At 40.2% G+C, this 25,439-nt stretch overlaps 2 protein-coding genes across 7 annotated transcripts in view; both read right to left on the reverse strand.

Annotated features, from left to right (window-relative positions):
- Window positions 1-670: 670 nt before the first annotated feature.
- On the reverse strand, window positions 671-3,806 carry rfxap (regulatory factor X-associated protein). The gene is made up of 3 exons (XM_061752640.1): window positions 3,113-3,806; window positions 1,545-1,655; window positions 671-1,085 (listed from the first exon to the last, which is right to left on the reverse strand). Exons 1-3 carry the CDS (start codon window positions 3,536-3,538, stop codon window positions 978-980), a joined length of 645 nt encoding a protein of 214 aa, XP_061608624.1. The 5' UTR covers window positions 3,539-3,806; the 3' UTR covers window positions 671-977.
- Window positions 3,807-4,483: 677 nt separating this feature from the next.
- Window positions 4,484-25,439, reverse strand: part of dclk1a (doublecortin-like kinase 1a) — a 34,987-nt gene continuing 14,031 nt past the window's right edge. Inside the window, exons 1-14 of one of the 6 annotated variants that reach the window (XM_061751674.1) lie at window positions 24,924-25,025; window positions 19,879-19,996; window positions 18,054-18,154; window positions 11,505-11,583; window positions 11,222-11,394; window positions 10,083-10,202; window positions 9,186-9,332; window positions 8,959-9,092; window positions 7,992-8,069; window positions 7,823-7,919; window positions 7,648-7,728; window positions 7,134-7,241; window positions 6,938-7,011; window positions 4,484-6,083 (exon numbers count right to left, since the gene is read on the reverse strand). In XM_061751674.1, the coding sequence (XP_061607658.1) occupies window positions 6,026-6,083; window positions 6,938-7,011; window positions 7,134-7,241; window positions 7,648-7,728; window positions 7,823-7,919; window positions 7,992-8,069; window positions 8,959-9,092; window positions 9,186-9,332; window positions 10,083-10,202; window positions 11,222-11,394; window positions 11,505-11,583; window positions 18,054-18,154; window positions 19,879-19,894 (1,266 nt within the window). In that variant the 5' untranslated portion in view covers window positions 19,895-19,996; window positions 24,924-25,025 and the 3' untranslated portion in view covers window positions 4,484-6,025. Of the gene's footprint in view, window positions 6,084-6,937; window positions 7,012-7,133; window positions 7,277-7,647; window positions 7,729-7,822; window positions 7,920-7,991; window positions 8,070-8,958; window positions 9,093-9,185; window positions 9,333-10,082; window positions 10,203-11,221; window positions 11,395-11,504; window positions 11,584-15,187; window positions 17,523-18,053; window positions 18,155-19,878; window positions 19,997-24,923; window positions 25,026-25,439 lie in introns of those variants that run through there. The other 5 variants (XM_061751673.1, XR_009785154.1, XR_009785155.1 and 2 more) reach the window with 5 other exon arrangements.

Genomic DNA, 25,439 nt, shown 5'->3' on the forward strand with positions numbered 1-25,439 from the left:
GCAGTGTGTACACTGCAGAGGAAAACTCAAACATATACACACTAATAATACATTCCACCATGACATTACTTTTAGTAATATAATTCTGGTCATGATCATGACATTTTTGTTTCCACTCTAGTATAGATATGGATATGGACATATACATCCAAACATTATATACATGTATAAACTATACATATTGATGTATACAAAACATGTTCACATATAAATATGTATACTATACACTATGAGTATGTATACATATATATAGTCAATCATGCCGATTGCTTTGCTGCCATCTTCTGGCAGCTATAGGTAATTACAATCATATTGGTGGGTGTCAATTACTCGCAGGTTTTACTGTAAATGTATTTATGTGAATAAACACACACATATACATATATACACACGTATATACATATATACACACACACGTGTATATATATATATATGTACACACATGTATATACATATATATATACACACACGTACATATATATATATATACACACACATATATATATATATATACACACACGTATATATATATATATATATATATACACACATATATATATATACACACACATATATATATATACATATATACACACACACATATATATATATACATATATACACACACACATATATATATATAGGGCTAACCCTAAATAAATCATTTCAATAATTGCAAAGATTTTATTTCATTCGCCACAGGGGTCTCAGCTTGTGCAGTTGACCATAAAACATCCTTGTTTTGTTTCTTTTCTTCTTCCGTTAGTGCAACTTAAACATCAGCAGACTTGAAACATTTGAACTTTTTCCACAAAGCACAAAACTCCAGTTGACAGCAACAACAAACAACAAAATCATCAAGTCAAGGGAAACAACAAAAGGCCCCCCAAAAAAGCAGCTTGTATTGCTGTTTTCTTAAATGTCAATATAATAAATAAATAATAGAGTGGTTGACTGTTAGGCGCGTGCGCGTATGGTCAGCATCCGCTAAAGTTGTGCTGCAGTGCCAGGCTTCGGCTCTGCGCCGCCAGGATGTGCTGCTGCTGCTGCAGGAAGTGGATCACCTCGGGACTCCTCAGCAGCGACTGGTGGACATCAGAAGAAGAAGAATCATCTTTTATTGTCATGAACATGCATGCATGCACACGAAATTTGTTTTCTGCATTTAACCCATCACAGTGAACACATACACATGTTAGTGGAACACACTGGAGCAGGGGGCAGCTGAAGCGCCCGGGGAGCATTTCGGGGTATCAGTGTCTTGCTCAAGGACACCACAGCCGTGAGTCGGGGGGATGTTGGCGGATGGTCCAGTCGGGGTTTTGAACCTAGGTCCCCCACGGTGGCAGGCGATGATCTTAACCATTGGGCCACGGCTGCACAGCGTGTCAACGTGACATTGCCGCAAACTACGCTACAAACGCTTCAAGCGTTCCCCCTGCTGTATCGTGGATATCTGAGATGATTTGTGCGTCTTCAAATACATTCACAGTGTATAAACTGGGGGTTGACTGTATTGTGGTTGCGGTGCTGGTGCGACTTACCAGCCTCTTCTGGTTGAGCACCTGCTCGATGAGGGAGGGTCTGGCTGGCCGGTCCCCCATGGCCCCCAAACGCTGCTTGTTGACAGACACAGGACGCTCATCGCAGCTATCCTGAAACCAAACGACATCAATGAAACAAAAATCCATCAACTGATGATAACACACACACACACACACACAGTGGTACCTCGACTTAAAAGTGACCCCAGGGTAACGAGTATGATGTACAACCCCAATTCCAATGAAGTTGGGACGTTGTGTTATACAAATAAAAACAGAATACAATGATTTGCAAATCATGTTCAACCTATATTTAATTGAATACACTACAAAGACAAGATATCTAATGTTCAAACATGATTAACTTTATTGTGCTTAGCAAATAATCATTAACTCAGAATTTTAGGGTTGCAACATGTTCCAAAAAAAGCTGCGAGAGGTGGCAAAAAAGACAAACACCTGTTTAGAACATCCCACAGGGGAACAGGCTAATTGGGAATGTTGGCATTGTCTTGCTGAAATAAGCAGCGGCATCCATGAAAAAGATGTTGCTTGGATGGCAGCATATGTTTCTCCAAAACCTGTATGTACCTTTCAGCATTAATGGTGCCTTCACAGATGTGTAAGTTACCCATGCCATTGGCACTAACACAGCCCCGTACCTTTAGAACTTTGCGTCCATAACAGCCCAGATGGCTCTTTTCCTCTTTTGCCCGGAGGACACCACGTCCACAATTTCCAAAAACAATTTGAAATCTGGACTCGTCGGACACCAGAACACTTTTCCACTTTCCCTCAGTCCATCTTAGAAGAGCTCGGGCCCAGAGGAGCCGCCGGCGTTTCTGGGTGTTGTTGATAAATGGCTTTTGCTTTACATAGTAGAGTTTCAAGTTGCACATACCGATGTAGCGCCGAACTGTATTTACTGACATTGGTTTTCTGAAGTGTTCCCGAGCCCATGTGGTGATATCCTTTACACATTGATGTCGGCTTTTGATGCAGTGCCGCCCGAGGGATCGAAGGTCACGGACATTCAATGTTGGTTTTCGGCCTTGCCGCTTACATGCAGTGATTTCTCCAGATTCTCTGAACCTTTTGATGATGAAATCCCTAAATTCCTTGCAATTGTACGTTGAGGAACATTGTCCTTAAACTGTTCGACTATTTTCTCACACACTTGTTCACAAAGAGGTGAACCTCGCCCCATCTTTGCTTGTGAATGACTGAGCAATTCAGGGAAGCTCCTTTTATACCCAATCATGGCACCCACCTGTTCCCAATTAGCCTGTTCACCTGTGGGATGTTCCAAAACAGGCGCTTGATGTCTTTTTTGCCACCTGTCCCAGATTTGTGGGAACATGTTGCAGCCATAAAATTCTAAGTTAATGATTATCAGTTTGAACATTCAATATCTTGTCTTTGTAGTGTATTCAACTAAATATAGGTTGAACGTGATTTGCAAATCATTGTATTCTATTTTATTTATGTTGAACACAACGTCCCAACTTCATTGGAATTGGGGTTGTAATTTATTGCTATGTAGCTGATATACACAGAGAGACACGTACGTCCATTTTGTTGGTGGACATGGCCTGGTCGCTTTTCTTCTTCTTGTACTTGTCCTTGTACATCTTGTTGCGGTGTTTCTTGCACATCCACGGCTTGCGCTGCTTGGCCACCTGCGTGGTGGTCTCGGTGCAGCCGTCGTAGGTGCAATGCTTGGGCGCGGCGCCGTCGCCCTCCGACGCCTCGTCGTCGTTCAGCTCCTCCGGGCTGGCGGCGCTGTCCCGCGGGTCGGACGCGTCCAGCACGTCGCTCTCCTCGTCGGCGTCGTCCAGGTCCATGAGGTCGGCGGCGGCCTCCATGGGGATGAGCGTGATCACGTCGCGGCTGTCCACCGAGCGGCTGTCGCCCACGATGTATCGCTGGCCGTCCTTGGTGAGCAGGATGGCCTTGGAGGAGTCTTTGCGGCTCGACGCTTCGTCGTCGCTCATCTTTGACGGTGGAGTCACAAGCTAAAGAAGCTAAAATGAGCTAAAAACAAGCTAGCGGTGGCTAACTAGCGTCAAGCGTGTAAGCAGCGGTTTGCCAACATATCACGCGCTTTTTAACATAAATACCCGACAAGAAATGGCTGTGGTTTATAAATATGACATATAGCGAGAGAGTTGTTTGGTGTCTGCTAATTATTAAGTGGGCTGCAACTCTTCTTCTTCGTCTTGGTTTTTCTTCTTCCGCCTCACATCTGCTTCGTGCGCTAGAGCGACCCCTAAGGAGCAAATATATACACGCAAGCTCTTGTCCCTATTTTTTATTATTATTATTATTATTCAGAAACATGTTTTTTTTTAAATATTTTTTTGTCCATCCATCCATCCACGAGGGTCGCGGGCGTGCTGGAGCCTATCCCAGCTATCATCGGGCAGGAGGCGGGATACACCCTGAACTGGTTGCCAGCCAATTGTCTTTTTTTTTTTATTGTTATTCAGAAATGTTTTTTTATTTAGTTTTTATTTTCTTTTTTGAGAGATCGGTTTTTATTTGAGAAGTCTTTTTTCAAGAAAAACATTTTGGAAAGAAGACTTTTTTTTTTTTTTTTTAGCAAAATAAATATAAAAAATATTTTGGAGAGAAACTAGATTTTTTTTTAAAGAATATGTTTTGGGGTAAATATGTAGACTTTTTTTCTCTATAAAAAGTTGGGATTTTACAATTTAAAAAAAATACCAATTTTTTAGTGACTTTTTTTCTAACGATAAACGTTTTATATTTTTGACAAAAAGTTGTATTTTTATTTAAAAAAATTCTTGAAAGAAATCCAATTTGTGGAGAAAGACTGGTTGAGAGTGTTTTTTCAAGAAAATAATTTTTGGGAGAAAAGATGAATGCTTTCAAAAAAAAATCTTAGTAGAATACATAGTCAAATGAATTGAAACAACTTTCTTTCTAAGCATTTTAATAATTGTTAATACCACGTTATTGTTGATAGAGCACTGTTGAAGAGAGGTACATGTATTGGTTTTGCAACAGGCGTAATGGTGTAGTGCAGCCGTCACAGCACTTTGGTGAGCACTTGTTGCTGTTCGTTGATTGGTTAGTATTGATCGCAATCAATACAATCGACACATCAAGGGGACCTACAGACAAAAGTGACGACTGCGAGAGAGATCATCGGCCCCAAGCGAGCCATGTTGGCCATCGGAAAAAAAAGACTGGAAGTCTGACATTTTGGTTTAAAGCGGCCATTTCCAGTGTTCCGTTGAAGGTCCTACAGAATTTGTCCAATTGATACCAAATTTGAACCACGTACACTATGGACGATGCTAAATTGCAACGAATTTTTAGTTTTCATCATTGTGTGTGGGCAATTTGGTCGGCATGTCCGTCATGTGTTGACCCACCAAAAAGTCTTCATAAGCCATGCCTGAAAATACCCAGGAGGTCTGCCATCTTTGGTTTGACGTGGTCATTTCAGGCTCAATTTGGCCAATTCCAGGGCTTCACTCCTCCTGGAGATTTTGCCTGATTGCTACCCAATTTGAATATTTTTTAACTAGACAAACGAATGACCGTAACCTGCAAAACATTTGAGTCATTACGTATGGACGGAGCATGGCGGCAAAGTTTGATGTTTTGCCATAAAACCCAAAACTGGACCAGATGATCTCCCCGACTGACTTTTCTTTGCTAGTCAATACTGAACATATTAGATTTTATAATAACAACAACAATAACAGACGTTATTTTAGACGCTACGGTGTGTCTGTTATGCTGAATTCATGAAGAATGAAGAAGAATGAGGAGTAAATCCACTTGAGTGCTGCTGGTTCTGCATGTTTGACATCAGCAAGGTTACACCTTTGTCTGCTTCAGGGCGGGGCCTTTAGTGTGGGGGGGGGGGGGGGGGGGGGAATCATGGAATCATGTTTGCTACACACCAGCAGTGAAAGAAGCGGCACTCAAACGTACGACTGGCGACCGAACGCACCGTCCGTCAGCGTCTCAATGCGACATTACCGGAAGGCAACACCAATACTTTGTTCCATTTTCCGACGTGTTTTGAAGGAAAAAGCGCCGCTGGCCTACTGCGAGAAACACCTACTTCCTTCCACCGATCGATCGACAAAAACATATCTCTGTGAAAAAAGGGAACTACGTACATGATATATATATATATATATATATGTGTGTGTATAAAAAAAATGAAGTTCATTGGTCCATATTGCCAAGGATGTTCCATCACAGAAGGGGAATGACGGATGACACAACTTGGATAAATAAAATTGAATAAAATAAACTTCTCCTCTTGGAAAGACACCCAAGAATTCTCTGTTTTTTTTTTTTTTTTTTTTGCTTTGTACTTTTCCCTCTGTGGGAACTCCTTGAAAGGGATTCCCGCCCTCTTCGGAGCTGATGCAGATGTTGTCAAAGTCACGGGGGAGGCTGGCGTTTGGGCGGGACATGTCAGGTTTGCAAAGGCATCACATCCGGGTGGCGTCCTCGTCCGAGAAGCGACCTCTCCTTATCAATAGGGGAGGCCTGAAGGGAAAAATTCACGTTTGAAATTCAGCCCCACTAGACAGTTTCACTGCGTAACATGAAATGATCATGAGTCTATCATGAGTAAAATATATATATATATTTTTTTTTAAATGTCTCAAGAAACCATGTCTGAAAGGACACAGGAAGTCAGCTTTTTTAGGCCAATTTTCTCAATTTCCATGAGTCCTTCAAAGATAAACTCGTCCAAGAAATTTTGTCTTATTGGTACCAAATTTGAATCTTGTATACTCGACAGATGGGAAACGCTAAATTGTGAAATGGTTGAGTTTTCATCATTACATGCAGGAAGAGCGCCATCAAACACGACACGAATACAATTAAGTCAGATCGAACGTCTTAAAAATTCAGCCCTCGGAGCTGGTTTGACATTTGGTAGACATGTCTGTCATGAGTAGACCCTCAAAAAAGTCTCAGGAAGCCATGCTGGAAAAGACACATGAAGTCAGCCATTTTGGTTTGAAGCAGCCAATTTGACCATTTCTCAGGGTCTTTCAAAACAAACTCTGCCTACATATTTTGTCTGATTGCTACCACATTACAACCTTGCGTGCCAGTGCTAAATAGAGACAGATTTGAGTTTTGGTCATTGTGGGTGGAGCAGGGCGGCAAATTGTGATGACTCGCCATGGAAAACAACATCTCTTTTGAAAATTCAGCCCCCGAAGCCAGTTTCACTTGGCAACGTGACAATTGGCAGGCAGGTCTAACAAGAACAGACTCATAGAAAACACTCTTGAAGCCATAACCAAAAAGACAAACAAGTTCTCTCAGTTTGGTTTGAAGTGACTATTTTGGGGTCATTCGATGTGTGATGAAGGACCCTGGCTTACCTTATCCAGTACATGGCCGGGTGCTGCTGGAAGTCCAGCGATCCGGATCTCTGCATAGAAAAACCTCCGTCCAACTGAGCACAAACGCAAAAGACAGCAAAGTCAGAAAGACCTCCAACAACTACACACTAAATCAAGACATTTTCATCACTTTCCGTTGGCGGACAAAATGCTTAGTTTCGTGGTCTCCGCTTACAGAAATAAGCGCCTCTGTGTCATCGCCGACCTTTGGTGCGGTGTTGAAGTGCTTCTTGATCTTTCCCGCTACCGACAGCTGGTGGTCGTTCTCGCAAAGACCTTCATCCTGCATCCAGCAAGGACAACCGGCGTCAAGTACATCTTAAATCGACAGAGAATCACTCGTTTATGCGAAAAACGCTAAGATGTAAACAATGATGAGATCAAGAGGAAATGTGAATACAAAATTGATGAGATCAAAGGTGAATATGGCCGAAGGTCAGAAGATCAAAGGTAAAAAGGTGGTCAAAAACCAAGTAAGATCAAAGCCAAAGGACTATAAGATCAAAGGAAATGGTGGGAAACGCTGCTAACATCAGAATGACGTTCAAATCAAAAGATGAAGGTGTCCGAAACGACGGTAAAATGATCAAGATTAAAGATACATTCATAATGTGTTGGAAAATCTAAGATCAAAAAGAAAAGGTGAAAATTATGATATAAATAGAAATATGAACAGTAGAAGCGCTTACAGTGACCCATGGATGCTCCAGGACCTGCAGGGCCGTGTATCTCTGGTCCACTTCCACCTCCAGCATGGATCGGATCAGCTCCTGAGATCCAAAAAAAAAAAAAAAAAAAAAAAAACACTGAGCAACATTCCAGCAACATTTAAGAAGAACCAAATTTCCTAAAAAACGCATTTACCTTGGCTGTGTCCGACACGTTGTCCCAGTACGGCAGAGGAAATTCCACCTGGCCCATCAGAATCTGGTCGAAGAGAACCTCCTGATCCTCACTGCTCCTGCAAGCAAACGCGCAGTGACGTCAGCCGCCACTAGAGGGAGTGGTCCCATCGTGCGGACAAGCCGCTTACCCTCGGAAAGGCGGAAAACCACACAGAAGGATGTAAGTGATCACGCCGGCGGCCCAGATGTCCACTTTCAGGCCGTACCTGTCACAACACAGTTAGCCACAAGTCAGATTTCAATAAAATAATAATACAAAATACAAATGAAAGCATACAACAAATAAATTAAAACAATAGAACTCATATAATATCAAATGTGGAAAATAATATAAATCAAATAAAATTAATCCAACCTTCTATAAAAAATAAGTACAATGATAAAATTGCAACTAATCAAAATAAAAACTAAAATCTATTTAAATAAGTCAATAACGAAGCTAACAATATTGATTAAAATAGACTTGCAAATCCCAAGTCACATAAAATAAAAACCAAAATGAAATAAAATAAATATACAACTATCGCGGTAAATAAACACAAAGAAAATGTAAAATCTAAATAATGTAAAATGAAATAGAAATGATAAAAAAGTTACATGTTTTTAAAGAAGGAATATAAAAAAATATTATATAATAAAACTAGAATAATATTGAATTACAAGTAATATCACAAAACAGAAACTAAAATGAAATTAAAAAGTAAAAATAAAAATACAGCATAAAATAAAATCAATTACAGAAATTGTAAAATACTAATAATGTAAAATACAAATCTGAAAAATATAACAGAAATAATCGAAAAATACCGGTAATGTAATGGAAACAATATTTAATATAATTAAACAAATACAAATAAAATAAAAACAATATAAAACCAAATAGATTAATGTCAATGTAAAATAAAAAATATAAAACAAAAATTCAATTAAGTAAAAATAATGTAAAATAAAAACTAAAAATACAAATAATATTACATAAATTGAAGACCGAAATGACCTAAAAATACAACTCCCAAGTAAAATAAAATCAACTAAAGAAACATAAAAACATAATACCGACTAAAAAAAAAAGTTCAAACCAAACGAGGGCCTTACCCTGTTTCTGCAATGATTTCAGGTGCTACATATGTTGGCGTGCCGCAGACAGTGTAAAGAGGTCCGTCCACCACGGTGGCCAAACCGAAGTCTCCCAGTTTGAGGCTCTTGCTGCCGTCTGCGTGCTCGTACACCTAATAACGATTCAAACACTGTTAAAGTAGCGGTTTAAAGTAAGTCTACATTGACTTCAGTTGGCAACAGTTTGAGACAGGAAGTGACCTCACCAGAAGGTTTTCCGGCTTGATGTCCCGGTGCACGATGTTGAGGCTGTGGAGGTATTTGATTGCGTTGGCCAGGTTGTAGAGCATGCCGCTGGCGTCTTTCTCCGTGTAGCGGTTAGCCGAAGTGATGGCGTCGAACAGGTCTCCCCCCTGTGGACACATCGTGTCATGACGGGAAGAGTGTTCGTAAGTTTGGACCGGAATCTCACTGGGAAGCATTGGTAAAGATATTGGCTATTTGATATTTAAATGTAATTTGTTTGCATCCTCATTTTGTGCCGCACCACTGAAATGCCATGAAAAGATTTTGTTGACTTGGTTTGAACCACTGCTGCACTGCTTATAGCCATAGAAAAAGCTATCTTGTTGGGCTGCTTTTATTCAAATTCAAAAAGTGAAGATAGTTGAGATAATTTGGCTGCTCTCTTTTGCTTAACGTATTGTTGATATTGCATCGGGACTCGATATCGGTAGATAATTCAAATCAAGTGACTCCGACTCGGGTGCAAAAAAATAACAACCCCCAAAAAACGATATTTTGTAATCAAGTTGTAATTTTTTCTTTTTCCTCTCATCTAGGCTGAGGATCAAGATTTTACCGAATGGAGAAAGACACATGCAGGCGTGCGACAACCGTGGCGGCGTTGCCATCTGTGTCTCTCGGCCTTTCATCGGTCTCCTCCCGCTCGTTCGCCGTCTCCCCGCCCGCACGTGCGCGTCCTCCCCTCGTCAAACAGATGGACGCCATTCACGCCTCGTGAATTAGGCACCGACGCTTCCCGCCTCGCTTTTATATTCAAACGCCTTCGGAAGCTGCTTCGGAATTCACCGCTGGGTTCACGTTCCGCGGAAGAACGGCCTGGCGCGTATTAGATATTCCCCAAATAAACCTGCACCGACCTTGACCAGCTCCATGACCAGGTAGAGTTCGCCGTACGTGTCCACCTCCTCGATGAGCAGGACGATGTTGGGATGCTTGACTCGCCGCAAGATGGCCACCTCGTTCTGGATCATGTGCTCCTGAAGGCAAACGTGAACCGGAATTAGCCTCACGCAATTCATGTAAACGTGGTCGAAAATGATAAGATCAAAAGTACACATGGACAAAAAAAAAAGAAAAAACGATCATAAATGTAGTTGAAAATGACAATAAGGTCCAAATAAACAGTAGAAAGTTATGATATGATGATATGATCAAAGCTTAATAAGGTCAAAGGTAAATGGGATCTATAGATAAAGATCAAGCTTGGATCAGACTACAAGGCAAATTTGGTCTCTCCCGTCGGAACTATGTCAGACTATTGCCATAAAACCCTGCCGTGTCTCGGTCGGAACACTGGCAACGCTACATGACACAAATTGCCAAATCACCGTTTTGTCAATTCAAGCTGTCGGGAGAGGCGGCACCGCAAAACGTGTCAACGCACCCGCATGTAACCGTTACCATTGCGGCAACAACAACAATTGTGGAGGAAGAGGTGCTAGTTTTGACTGTGGCAATGTTCGGTTTTGAAAAAAAAAAAAAAAAAAAAAAAAGGAGAAAAAAAACGTGTTTGGTGTCGTTCCTGGACGGTTCAGGCTGTCTGCAAGATGCAATCCTATTGGTCGATGTCAGAGTTCTCGTAGATGTCACACTACATTTAAGATAACCCAAACAATCCAACATGCAAGACTTTTTCCTTTTGGGATCGTGGGGCTTCTCCGATGCCAAATCGTTAATCGGGAATGATGTCACACTACGAGGAGTTTTGTCGTTCCTGACAAAATATTTCGGGCCCGATCTGGGAAATCGCCTGCGATAGCAACCTGGGCCAATAACGGGACTAAAATCTTGGAGTCTGATCCAGGTAATAGATAACGAGGTCAACGTGACTGAAAATTTCCCATAGGATCAAAGGTAGACATGGTAAAAAAAAAAAAAATGACGCTAAACTCAAACCTCAATGTGATTGAAAATGCCGATGCGATCAAAGATAACCGTGAAAATTGACAAGATCAAACATGAAGGTCAAACAAGGTCATGGTGAGCACCGTCTGACCTTGCCTCTGCATTTGCCCTTGTTGATGATCTTGAGCGCGTAATGGCGTCCCGTCGAGTGCTCGGCGCACTCGTGGACCACCGCGAAGTTGCCGTCGCCCAGCATGCGGCCCACCTTGTAGCGCTCCGATATGTAAGACGGGACGGCCGGAAACTCGTCCGCCACCATTTCCTCTGCGGGGAGGAAACGTGAGAGTAGAAATGACAATCAATGCAATCGGATAGGTTGGTGAGTATCCCCCAAAAAATTGTAAAAAGAATTACGCTAAAAAGCCCGTCCTTACCGTCGGTCACTGCTCCGTCGCTGTTCACCGGGCTGGAAGCTTGAGTGGAAGACAGAGAGGGGGAGGAGCCCTCGGAGCCCTGCGGATGAAATCACAGCGACGTCATCGGACGATTAGTGAGTAACGATGAGCCAAAGTTAAGATTCCATTCCTGTCTCGGTTTCTGACCTACGGTTCAAGACACGATTGGAGAGTTTGACTGGGCCTGCATTTTCTTACAAGGCCTACTTAAATTATATTCGGAAGGACGTTTTTGAAGCTGCATCAAAACACATTCACTGCCATTGACGGCTTTGGAAGTCAAATATCCATGTTAACTGGGAAGGCTGGCCGCGAATGAGTTGACGTGTTTGTCGTGTTGCCCGTGACTCGGGGAAGTTTTTGGAAGCACTTACAGCAAATAGTCAGCGTGTTGTCGACTACACGATTTCCATCTCTGTTTTCGACTCGGTAGGCGAAATTCTGACCTAAATGAGCTTAAAGCAGTGGTGTCAAACATACACCCCGCGGGCCTGAACCGGCCCATCAGGGGGTCCAAAAACGGTCGGTTTGGTGGGGCCAAACTTGCCATAAGTTATTGCCATAACTTGTATATATTTTTATGTATACATTTACAAGGCAGGAGGACAATTTCCAGATGGATGTGGACATTTAAGTAAATTTTAAATGATTTCTAGATCATAACTTGTTTCTAAAAGGTAAACACAGTCTACAGACGGGATGACCATGAGCGAAGGTCGGGCTTGTTGGAATGCCTACAGTGATTCGTTTTTGGTTTTTTTTTTTTACGTATGACAGCCATTTATTATTATCATCGTTCTAAATATTGAAATTATTATTTAATACTACAAATGCAGTAAATTTAAAATGTCATTTGAAAATGAATTCATTTTAAAAACACATTTAAAATTACATTAATTTCTTTACATACACGTCAAAATCCAAATGATATTAAATTGAACAAAAAATCTGTTTTTATTTATATAAAATGTAAAAAAATTGAAATTGAATGCATGTGAAATTTTTTTTAGATTGAAATAAAACAAATTAAAGTTCAATGAAAATTGGTTAATTCATAATAAAAGGAATGTGTTATTATTTTAGATATTTATTATTTATTAATAAGTATTATGCTATTACATAATTGGTTGATGTAGTCATCGTTTTTTTTCAGACGTAAAAGTTTCAAATATAAATGTGTTTACATGTAAATCAAAATCCAAATGCAAAAGAATCACAACAAATCAAAAAAACGTATTTTTTAATTAATGTAATTTAAAATCAACGTTTCAATTCTATCCGAAATATTAAATGAATGTAAAAATGTCACAACTAAAATTGTTTTCAAGTGTAAAAATGTTCTAAGGTTAGTTTTTTTTTTTAACAAATTTAATTTTCAACTTAAATTAAAATTGATCAAACTACTAATAAACTCAATGCCTATTCCTATGTATTTATTTCTATATTAAGGCATCTATTTGCTATTTGTATGTAAGTATGCGATTACATAAATGGTTGCGTAGTCATCTTTTTCTGACCTAGTAGGAATAAAAATGTCCTCGATGCTTCTTTGTCTTACGTAAGATCGTTTTTTTGTGTGTTTTTTTTTTTTTCCGGGGTCGACAATCAGTGCAAAAGCGTTCATCTTCTTCGTCTTCTTCCTCCTGCGGCCTCATCGCACATGCAGCCGCTCTCTTCCTGCCACAAACACTGTTGCCATGGGAACTGCTGAGGAGAAGCCTGAATATGGTCGCTTCCTGCTGCCGTGATGGAGGGATGCATGGGGGGGGGGGCTCATCTCGTTTGTCTGCGGGAAACGTCTGGTTGTTGTCACACCGAATGAAAACAGGAAGTGCTGATATTGTTCACCTTAACGAGGAAGCTTTCAAGTAGAACGAGTGTCCGGCGCGTGATCAAACGTTTACGTCAGCGATCGAAGCTGTAAGCGAGCAATGCGGCCAGAGAGAGCCAATTCCCAGCGATAACAGCTGATTGACAGAAGGGCAATATGAAAACATATGAAAAGGACGATAAGATCAAAGGTAACCGTGGTTAAAAAAGGACGAGACATGATCAAAGGCTCGACATAAGATCTAAGGAAACTAGCGAAAATGATGATAACATCAAAGGTACGTTTAAAGCACATTCAACGGGACTGATAATTAATATCAGATCAAAGGTAAATGTAATTGAAAAATGATAAGATCAAAGAAAAAATGAAAGGATCAAAACTAAAAGTAAACTAAATTACGAGAAGTTAAATGTGTTCGTAAATGACAATAAGATGAAGGAGTGGAGTTGAAAATGATGAGAATCAAAATAAAGGTGGTCAACAATGGGAGGATTATTGTGAACGTGGTTGAAAACATTCATATGAATTATTACTATATGATCAGAGGCTGAACATAAGATCAAAGTAAATGGTTGAAAATGATTTTAAGATCAAAGGTAAAAGTGGTCAATCATGATAGTGAGATCAAAGCTAAACTGAATCCTTTTACAGTTTACAGTCAAAGGTAAAAAATGAATTTTCAAATGCTGATCGAAAATGATCTGATCAAGGTGTTTTGTTTTCGGCAGGTGATAGTAATCAATGAAAGACCACTATTCCTTTTGTCAAAAAGAACTGCTGATCAATATGGTTGGTTTATGGCAACCCCAGAAAACCATTGATCATTATACCATTTAATTAATTACATTTTTTTATTATTTTTATTTTGGGGGGCAAGAGGTGGTCAACAAAATCCAGGCGTACAATCAATCAACCATCAATCAATCAGCACTTTCCTTTTGGACATAAGTGGGATTGTCTTTCCCCCAACTTTTATTGGTTGAACAAAAAAAAAAAATAAAAAAAAAAAGGAATTCAATATAAATTTGTTTTATTGCGGTTTCTTTTGGTGTGCAAACAACCCGAAAAGTCATAAGACCTGCACGGGAGAAGATATAAGCAATAAAGTGCGCTCTGTTTGCGCAGGAGGCGATTTGATGACTTTCTGCTGTCTAGACGGCAAAGAAATCCTATCGCGCTCTCGTCGGAAAAGATCAACGCTGTCGACGGGATTATGTCGCTGATCCCTGCCAGCTGGAGGCCAAGGAGAAAAAAAAAAAAAACAAGAACGCCAAGGGGATAAGGCTACACGGGGAAAAGATTCAGGTCACCAAACCCGAAGGCTCCGCCGCGTCAGGAATCGCACGACTGAATTTCTGAATTCTGAATTGCACTGCGATATTTTCTTTTGACTTCAAAATATGTTGTCCACGCCTATTAAACGCGCAGATTGTCGTCCGTATTGTGTGTGCGACGCGGGAGTGTGAGAACTTTTAGTTAGAAATCTGTCTCCACCAAAATAAAGTCTCTTGAAGCCTTTGTTTTGTGTAAACGGTCTTCTTTGAAGTTATGTTATTTAATTACTCCCGATGAAGAAACGTGAAACAGATTTATGCGCGTGGGAACGCTTTTAGTTTGAAACCTGTTCCCGCCAAAATAAAGGATGTCAGGGCGACAGGTCGTCTTTGATGTTTGTCCTTTTCCTGAGTTGAGTTCACATACGTTATTTTATTACAAATGAAATATTATTACATATTTACTATAAACATGCAGTGTGCATGTGTGTGTGTGTGTGTGAGAGAGAGAAACGTACACAAAAAAGACAGCGTGAAATGAAACACAAAACAAGAAATGTGTGCAAATGAAATGATAATTTAATGACAACAGACAAATGGAAATTAAAACATGACCAAAAAAAAAAAACCACACGATTCAACATACAAATATGTATGATTTGTCTTTTTTTTCTTCTTCTATGGTCATTTTATGACCTTCCCCAAATGTGCTTCAACACAATATTATGACAAATACACACACACACACACACACACACTCTCTCACACAAACACAAAATAAAAGTTGAGTCATGGCGCCCGCACACACAATCCGGTGAGGATGAGGAGCTAACAGCAGCTTGTTCCCGTGATTTATGGCAGCCGCCTGTTTTTTTTTTTGTTTTTTTCCTCTCTCCACACTTAATGGAGCGAGCAGACGGCGGGCAACCTCGGAGCGACGCCGGCAAATCTGCTCGGAATGTCGATGAGACGTCGGAGCGTCGCAGGATGTAGGCGAGGCCGCTTCCGATTCATAAAAATGGGTCACTCGAGCGCCGCGCGTATAAAACATGACGGCGTGCAAATGGCTGCTTCGCGTATGACGTTACCTACGTTCGGGCGCGTGCGGCGAACGGAAAAACGAGGACTATGTCTTCATGTGCGTCAATAGGTGCCCGATTAATAAATAATCAAACAAGTACATCCATTTTCTTTTGATTGACGCTGTCAAATTCGAGAGAATAACTGCTCGCTTGCGGTGGTTGATTTATGGCTTTGTACTTTTTATGCACAAAATAGGGAATGTGATCACGAGTTTACGGCCTTCGATGGATTTACGGCATACCAGGAAACCTGTACATCTAATCTTTTGACAATGGGAGGTCATAAATTCCAGGGCTCCAGTCCTTGGGTTCATTCAAATATTCTACACTTCTCCAGTACATCTGGTGTGCTGATGGATTTATGGCCCCATTGAAATGGAAAACAGGCAATAAAACGGTCAAACATCCAAAAGTCCAATGAGCTTTAATTTATCGTTTTATTCGGGTGTCAAAAATCAAAGGCCATAAATGTATCAACGTGGACCGTTTGGACAGTAAGCGGTCAGTCTTTTATGGTTTTCATGGAAGTGTCATAAACTCTTCTATCCTTTAATATTTTGACAACAGAAGGTCATGAAATCGAGAGGTATGCACAAATAAATTGGGTGGCGAGGCCTTTGATTTGATTTGACAACCCCGCTAAAACTGATAAAAACGTCAAAGATCCCAAAATCCAGTGCATATTCCTTTTTAGTTTTGTTTGGGCGCCATCAATCGTTCCACGCTTTGATTTTGAGAATAGGAGGTCATCAACTCCAGGCGATCTTTTTGCTACAGTTCCTGTATTGGATGGCATCATCTTTTGTGGAATCTCTGGGAACAAAATCTGCTTGCAGAAAATGGGATATTTCAGACCTAAAATAGAAGCATCTCCGACTTCACAGCAGCGCAGCAAAAATGGCGGCGCAAAGTTTGACACCATCCAAGTGGAAACTTGTCAACGGCTCGTTTACATGTGGATCGTAGGACCTCCTTGTTCGCAAAAGATCAAGCGGGAGACAGATTGTTTGTTGGAGTTTCCGTAAAGCAATCAGGGGCCATAAATCATTCAAATCGATTTTGTTTATTTGATATGGACATCATAAAAAACATTGAACATACAAGATGTGCCCCCGCTTCTTTCTGACTAGATTCTATAGCTTCATTGTTCTCAAATCAACAAAGGGTAGAATAATTCATGATTTCTTGGATGGGCCATAAATTAATCAGGGGCCAAAAATCTATGAGCACTCCTATTCGGTGTGTTGTCTACCTCTCTAGATCTGGATTTTATGAACTCCTGTTATCAAAATACAACGGATTTATTGGGTGCCATAAATCAACCCGGGGACATAAATCAAGCACCAAGATCATTTGTGATACAATCGGTGTGCTCAACCGCTCTATGTCTGGATTTTATGACCTCCTTTTGTGGTTTCATTTGGTGCCATCTGTCAATCACCATGCTCCTTTTTGACATATTCTCATAAATCCTAAAATTTGTATATATATATATATATATATATATATTTTTTTTTTTTTTTTTTTGACAGTCATGATTTATTACTTCCCATTTAGCCTTTTCCTACAAAACGAAACACCGCACACAAAGATGCGTGTCAAATGAATGAAAACAAAACACAAAAGACCTCATCTTGACATGACATATTGCACAAATACAAGTGATGTCTAGCAAAAAGGTGGGAACATGACGGGATTGACAACTACACAACAACAACAAAAAACACGCACACAAAACAAAGAATATTCATAGATGCGCTGTGATGTGGCTCTAAGATGTAGTCGGCCTATGCTCGTCTTTGTCCGTATCCTGTTAACATAGAGCGCGGTTTAGTCACACTACAGCAGTGATTCAGTTTTATATACACAGTATACTGAACTAAGGATGATTTGGTCTCTATTTGCTCATAAATGTACCAAATGTGTACATTCGTGTAGTTGAACACAAAGCGATTACTGCGTTGTATGAATGGCAACAGACGGCTACACAAGCTAATTGTACCTTCTGCCCTCTAGTGGAAGCGCGTTTAATTGTTCTGCCTGTCGCTGTACATTGGCGGCATAGATAGGTGAACAAAGACGCATTCTTTGCAGAAAATAAATTACTTTCCGACCCATTGTGTGAACATTGATTATTTACGGCTTAAGCTACTCTTAAAGCTTGAAACTCCAAATTACAGACCGGAACCCTGACATAAAACCCGAACCTAGGATTGAAACCCTAACCCTGATTTGTCATACATGTTTTTAACGGCTGTTTTAGAACAAGATATTTTCTTGATTGCGCTATAACAATTGGAGTGCGTACGTATGTGTGCGTGCATGTGTGCGCGCGCCTTACCCGCCATTGTTGGCTGAGGCTGGCCGGGCTGGCGGGGGAGGGGCTGGGAGACTTTCCCGTCTGCGGCGGCGTGGACAGCTGACTGGCCGGCATCCCGTTCACTAGAGGGAACGTGGAGAAAATGGAGCAAGAGTGCGTGAGGGGGACACGTGGGAAATAGCAGGGCTGCGAGATTCACACGGATCTTCCGATGGATTATGACAAATATTCCTTTTCCATGTAAAGCACTTGAATATATCAAACCTTAATCGTCGCTTGAAACCCTAACCCTTCTGTATAGCCTACCTTGGAACCCCACTCTGAAATGCTAACCCAGGTTTGGAACCCTGACTTGAGACCTTAAACCGCATTGTAGGTACGACTTCCCTCAGAAGGCCGTTATGACTGTGAAACTAAAATATGTTTCATCGCCTCATCATAGAATTACATATTCACAAATCTTGATGGATAACTACTTTTCAAACCAGAAGTCAAGACACTAGTTTGTTCATTGTTCAGGTTATTATAAAAAGAAGTTTGGGAACAAAAAAATAAATAAATGCTTGCAAACTTTGCTCTCAATGTTATTTATTTATTTCAGATGACAATTTGAAATTTTGGCACAGATTTGAACAAGAATAATGGAAGTTGACAAACATGGTTTGCTTTCGCAGGCCACATAAAATGATGTGGCGGGCCCGATACGGCCCCCGAGCCTTGAGTTTGACACCTTCCCTTGAAACCCTAACCCATGTCTTAAAATCCTAATTTAAAACCCAAACTCTGGCAGGAAACCCTAACCCAAGCTCGAAACCCTCACCTTTGTTTCAAACCTTAACTCAGCCTTGGGCCTTGACTTGAAACCCAACCCTTGTTATCAACCCCAACTCTCCCTTAAACCTTAATTCTTGCTTGAAAGCCTAACCCAGTCTTGAAATCCTAATTTTAAATTACAGCCATTGTTTGGAAAATAGAAAAATGCTGCCTTGAAAGCCTCATTTTCAATCTGGTTTGGGACCCTAATGAAAAACCCTAAACCTCACATGAAAAGCAAAACCCTGGTAGAGAACACTAACCCAGGCTTGAAACCATAACTTCAAACCCAAAGCCTGATTTGAAGCAATGCTTTGGAACACAAACCCTTTTCTGGAATCCAAATTTGAAACCCTAATCCTGTCTCGACACCCTAATCCTGATTTCAAACCCTCACCCAGTCTTGACGCACTCATTTGAAACCCTAACCCTCTCATAATACCCAAACCCTCTTAAAAACATTTATTGAAACCTGGACCCACACTTGAGACCCTAATTTCAGACCCTAACCCTGGCATTAAGACCCAACCCAGACATAAAACCCTTCATTTGAAACCTTACTTTGGACCACAAACCCTAATTTGAAACCCCAACCCGTTCATGAAGCTCTCATTTGAAAGACTGGAAACCCTTATCTAACGATCCGATATATGTACATATTTATATCAGCGTGTGCGCGCACACACACACACACAGATAGTAATCATATTCTTTTGATGTGTCCTGTTTACTCCCCCCGCCGCGATCAACACAACGTGCGTGTGCATAATTCACCAGTGGCCATCCACAGCAGACGAAAATAGACGTTACACAACACACAAACTTCATCTTCATCACTGATCATCATCATTGTATGACAACATAGCAAGCTTCTCCATTGATGAAACCCAGCCACACACACACACAGAATGTTACACAACACGTTAGACTGACTTCATCGTCCAAATCGTCGCAATTTAGGGGCTGAACCGTCACACACACGTAAACGCACAACATACACATCCCTACATCCCATATATGATGGACGCCCTACCTTCCTCGCCCGGCATGATGAAGATGAAGAGCACAGTGCGGGTGGACGAGGAGGAAGAGGAGCAGCTGCCTGGCTACTAAAGTGGTGAATGGGAAGACGTCGGCTGCGCTGTAGTACACTGATGGGCACAAAGGCGTGGGAGAGAGAGTGAGAGAGAGCGAGAGAGAGGGAGGAGAGAGAGAGAGAGGGAGGAGAGAGAGAGAGAGAGAGAGAGAGAGAGACGCTTGCGCATACCGTGACCCGCACCCGGCCCAGAGAGAGCAAGAGAGGGATGGATGGAGGACAGGGGATGACAATACATCACCGCCACGATGAATTATTTCCGCATTTGTAACAACAAATGTCGATCGCTAGCTCAAAGGCAGCGAGGAGAGAATCATGGACCAATCAGAGAGCAGGATGTGTGCAAGTGATGATGTCATAGCCAAGCTGAGTGGCGAACACGTGCCTTTCAAACGACCTGAGAGGAATTTTGTAGGAATACAATTAGTCGCCATTATTATAGAATTGGAATAATTGATCACGTGAACATGTTTTATATGCAAATACATCATTTATGAAATACTTTGTAATCCTAAACCACTCATTTGAAACCCTAATAACACTATTGTGGAATTTCAAATTTCAATTTTATAACCCCAAAAAAAATAATTATTATAATACAGAAAAAGGTTTCAAGAAAGACATTTTTTTAAAATGTGGAGCTGAAACAGTGTCCAAAAATCAACTCGCTTAAAAACAAATACAAACAAGTGATCTCTACAAAATATGAGGAGCCAGTAGGATTAATATAAATATCTGTCATTAATATTATATGGAACAATAAATAAACCTATGTGTATATTAAATATAGGTATAGGGGCTTGTTTTTATTGTTTTGTTTGCGGTAGTTGTTGATCTTTTTTCTTTTCATTAAATTCAAGACACTGCTATTACTGATATAATCATCTGTATTATTGTATTGGCGTACACATTATCGGAATAAGGATGTGTATCAATTAATATTTCTTACTGTTACGTTAATGTAGTGCTTTATTTATCTTTTATAAAGCAATAGTTATATAGAATTATAAGGAAGTAGAGATGGGGGTAGGAGTAAATACATTTGATTTCTTCCTACTCCTTTTCCAACATGCATAATTTAACTTTGTTTTCATTGTATTTTTGTTTCATCTTGTCCTTTTGTTTTTGTTTCTATGTCATTTTCACAAATGTTCCAAATCACGAATTCAATCAATCAATCAACCAGTGAATCAATAGCTAAAACTAAACATATCGATAATAGCGGCTTACTGGAACCTAGAGCACTGGAGTAGAATGGCAGGGAGCCTCTTATTTGTATTTGTTACATGCGCATTATGCGACTGTTGTTGTTGTTGTTGTTGTTAGCATGAATATGGGACTGGATGTGCTGAGTGTCATCAGTATGAGCAAAACAAAACAGAGCTCGATAGAAAAGCAGCTCCAGGAATTACAAATTTGTCACCCTGGAGGAGATTAGTAGCACACTGACAAAAAAAGCAGTCAACAACAAGTCCTTAGAACATGATGAGGATGAGGAGGAAGGTTTCCCAAAACTGACTCAAGCGATGGGCCGGGAAGTTATTGACATATATGGACGCGCCGCTGTGTAGCGGCTACGCGTTGCCGTGACAACCGCGGACCAGTCACTCACTCTCACACACACACACACACACACACACATGCACAAAGTCTTGTTTTACCGCATTCACATGGACCCATTGTCCCGCATGAATGTCCTCACTGGAGTGCAGGACACACACATACCGAAAATCAAGCCAAATTTGGAGCACTCTTCGTCCCTTGCGATAAAAAGCCAGCGAGGGCTGATTATCAAATGTCTCAAATGATTATCCTGAGCGATTATACTGTCCAGTCAGGGCTAACCGTCATAAATGTTAAACCTGTTCAATATTTACGATCGCAAATCCTCACCTTGAACTCAGTGAGTGTGAACTAAAACGGAACAGCAGTTGTTTAAGCGGGGTATACACACACCGGATAATCGGGCATAATTTGTGCATTTTTCCTTCTTACAATCAAAGGCCTGATTATTGTACGTCTCTAGAGATGATCCTGAGCGATTATCCGGTGGTGTGTTGAAAGAGATTTTTTCTCCCAGATCGGCTCGGATATCGGTTGGCGCCAACCATTGTAAATGTTAAACCTGTTCAAAATTTGCAATCGCAAATCCTCGTCATGATTATTGATATCTGTAAAGATGATCTTGAGCGATTATCCTGTGGTAGGCTAAAAGTGATTTTTCTTCCCCGATCTGCTTAGAAAATGGTCGGGGCCTACAATTGTAAATGATAAACATGTTCAACAAGGATAGGAGAACAAGAACTAAAACACATGCTAAATATTGTTTTACAGCATTCACAGGGACCCAGCAACTCAAGTGTTGACTTAATTCTAATGTCAACGCCAATTTAATCATATGTAATTTTGAATCGTATAGCATGTCAAGTCCTCACAAAGATGTCAAGCCCTGTAGAATTGGTCCAGAATTGCGACCACACACGTAGAGCAAAAACAAGAATTCCCACACACACACACTCACAGAATCTTGTTTTTCTACGTCACATGGACAGGTTGTAGTCCAGAATTTAAATCCCACAAGTACAGAAAAACAAGAACCAAGAGACACATTCTTGTGTTATTGCATCCACAAGGTCAGGGTTTGTGTCAAGAATTCACACCCCACAAGTATACGAAAACAAGAACTCTCTCTCTCTCTCTCTCTCTCTCTCTCTCTCTCTCTCTCTCTCTCTCTGTCACACGCATTTTTTTTTTTTTTTTTTTTTACTGCATTCATGAGGGCACGGTTTAATCCACAATTCAGACCTGCACAAGTCTAGGAAAACAACAACTAACACATGTAAAATCTTGTTTTACTGGCTTCACGAGGACAGTGTTGAGTCCACAATTCGGACCTGAAATTTAAGAATTTACACAAAACACAATCTGGTTTGACTGCCCTTCATGGGCGCCCACAGTGAACATGATGCTCTTCTTCCTCCCTTTAGCAGCCCCTTGTGAATCACTCCATGAACCTCACAAGTACACGAAGACAAGAAGTCTAGCACACACACATGTTCTCATTAGCCTCTGTGAGCCAGCAGCCACATCAGATGGTGTTATGACTCACTCTCGTAACCTTTTCCCCCCTCTCAAAAGCTTCCCGACTCAATCCAGACACAACGAGACCGCAAGGACGACCGTAAGCTACAGACGGACGTTTTGGCGTGGCGAGTGTTTGTCGCGCAAGCGGCGGCGCCAAGAGAACAATTCGTTACAAACGGTCATTGTCGCACGCACATGCGAGTCGATGCTTGGAGGGCTCGCGCGTCAACCGCTACCCGTGATGCACTTTTCATGCCGCAGCTGCAGGATTGAGTCAGCAGACAACCTTCATTCCCTGGTTGCCTTTTTCCTCCCCTCTGGCTATCATTTCAATGCCTATTATGAATGCCACACACACACACACACACACACACATAATGCCCACCCCCCGCAGAAGCAGTGTGTTCCCATGCTAATGAGATGCAAAACACAAAAGCAACACAACAGCAAGTGCAAACAACCATGATATTACACTATAGTAATAGAATAATCAGAATTATGCGACAATGACGAACAACAGCGGAAGACGTTAACAAAACGACGTCTGTTTGACACCATTTTCGAAAAGATGCTAATACGAACACGGTTTGTGTCACTTGTTAAATTATACTGGAATATCGACTGTATCTATGCTTTAAGTCATTTTAAATAATATTTTATACATGTGTGTCTGTTTATATATACAGTTGAAACCAGATACTTACATGCACTATATTTTTTACTCACTGACGAATCAGACGAAACTTTTCATGTTTACGTCAATTACAACTACCCTAATTATATCTATTAGCTAAATGCCAGAACAATGAGAGAAGATTTTTTTTTTTTTTTTTTTTTTTTTAGCCATTTTTTTTAAATGGCTTTCTTCAATGTCAGAAGTTTATGTACAGTAAGATTACTAAGCCTTTCAACAATTTGGGAAAACCCAGACGATGATGTCATTTCCTTGGAAGCTTCTGCTATTTTTATTGACAACATTTGAGTTAATTAGAGACACACCTGTGGAAATATTTGAACTTGGCACACCTGAAACAAACATATTCTTTGTGGAAAGTCAGGAGAAATCAGCCAAGATATCAGGAAGACAATTTTGGACTTGCACAAGTCTGGTTCATCCTTGGGTGCAATTTCCAGATGCCTGAAGGTGCCACGTTCGTCTGTTCAAACAATTATATGCAAGTATAAACACCATGGGAACCGCTCAGTAAGGAGACGGGTTCTGTGGTTCATCAGAGATGAACGTCTTTTGGTCCGAAATATGCATATCAACCCAAGAACTAAAGCAAACGACCTTGTTAAGATGCTGTCTGAAAGCTGGTAAAAGTGTTTCATTGTCCATAGTAAAACGAGTACTGAAAATTTTTTGGTCATATTTTGTATATTTTGATGAAAGAAAAAAAAAAAAAAAAAAAAAGTTTTTTGTTTGACTTTTGGTATTTTTTTAAATGTTTTAGAAAGAGACAAAAAAAAGTTTAAGATGTAATAATAATAATAATAACAATAATAAGAATAAATATACAGATTTAAATGATGTTTTCAATTATGTCAAAATTATAAGCTGGCGAAAACATTGTGTTGTGGTGATCTTTTTGCTGAAAATGACAGTGACTGAGGACATAATAATAACAATGAAATTATCTTTTACAATTATTATTTTTTTTAAATTTGACCATTTTAGATGAAAAGCTTCCATGTCGAAAATTATTCACACCCTGGCACAATTTATAAAATTTGATTTGTAAATTCTCAAAACCTTTCCTCATTTACTTTTTTTCCTGTTCTATTCATTCAATATATTCATTATTATAATACCATATATTGTACATATACATGATATATATATTAAAAAAATGCTTCCTTTGCCATCAGATGAGCAAGACTCGTCCTGGTTTTCTTACCGGACGCGGGGGACTTGCTGCGTCGAGTCTGGATCAAAGCCTTGGGGGAAGCTCGGATGGAAGATATCTTGCCGTAGTTCATCGGCCGCATTATGCGACACTCTGCCACAGAACACAATAGAATGAAAATCAGTCTATTACAGTGGAATGAGCTTTTTATTACAGCAGCACAGTAGCAGAATAATAACAGCAAAGGAAAAATAGATATATTTTTAACCTACTGTCATAGACATAATCAATTGAAAAAAAACATTTTTTTTTTTTTTTTTTTTGGTCAGCTGCAAAGATTGTGTTAAGGTAACTGGACTCTTCTTCGTTGATTTAATTTGTTGTATTTGTTTTTCTTGTTTTAAAAAAAACTTTCAAAAATGACAGGCAATAATGCTATTAGGCTAATGATATGCACATGTAAATTGAATGAAAATATGCCATTTATACAGAAGTGAACGTGAACGGCAGCAAAAATAGTCAGCAGTGTTGTAAGTAACCCAAATCGATATTTGTTCTACAGGGTGA

The sequence above is a fragment of the Phyllopteryx taeniolatus genome, chromosome 17 (genome assembly GCF_024500385.1).
Source record: "Phyllopteryx taeniolatus isolate TA_2022b chromosome 17, UOR_Ptae_1.2, whole genome shotgun sequence".
NCBI lineage: Eukaryota > Metazoa > Chordata > Actinopteri > Syngnathiformes > Syngnathidae > Phyllopteryx > Phyllopteryx taeniolatus.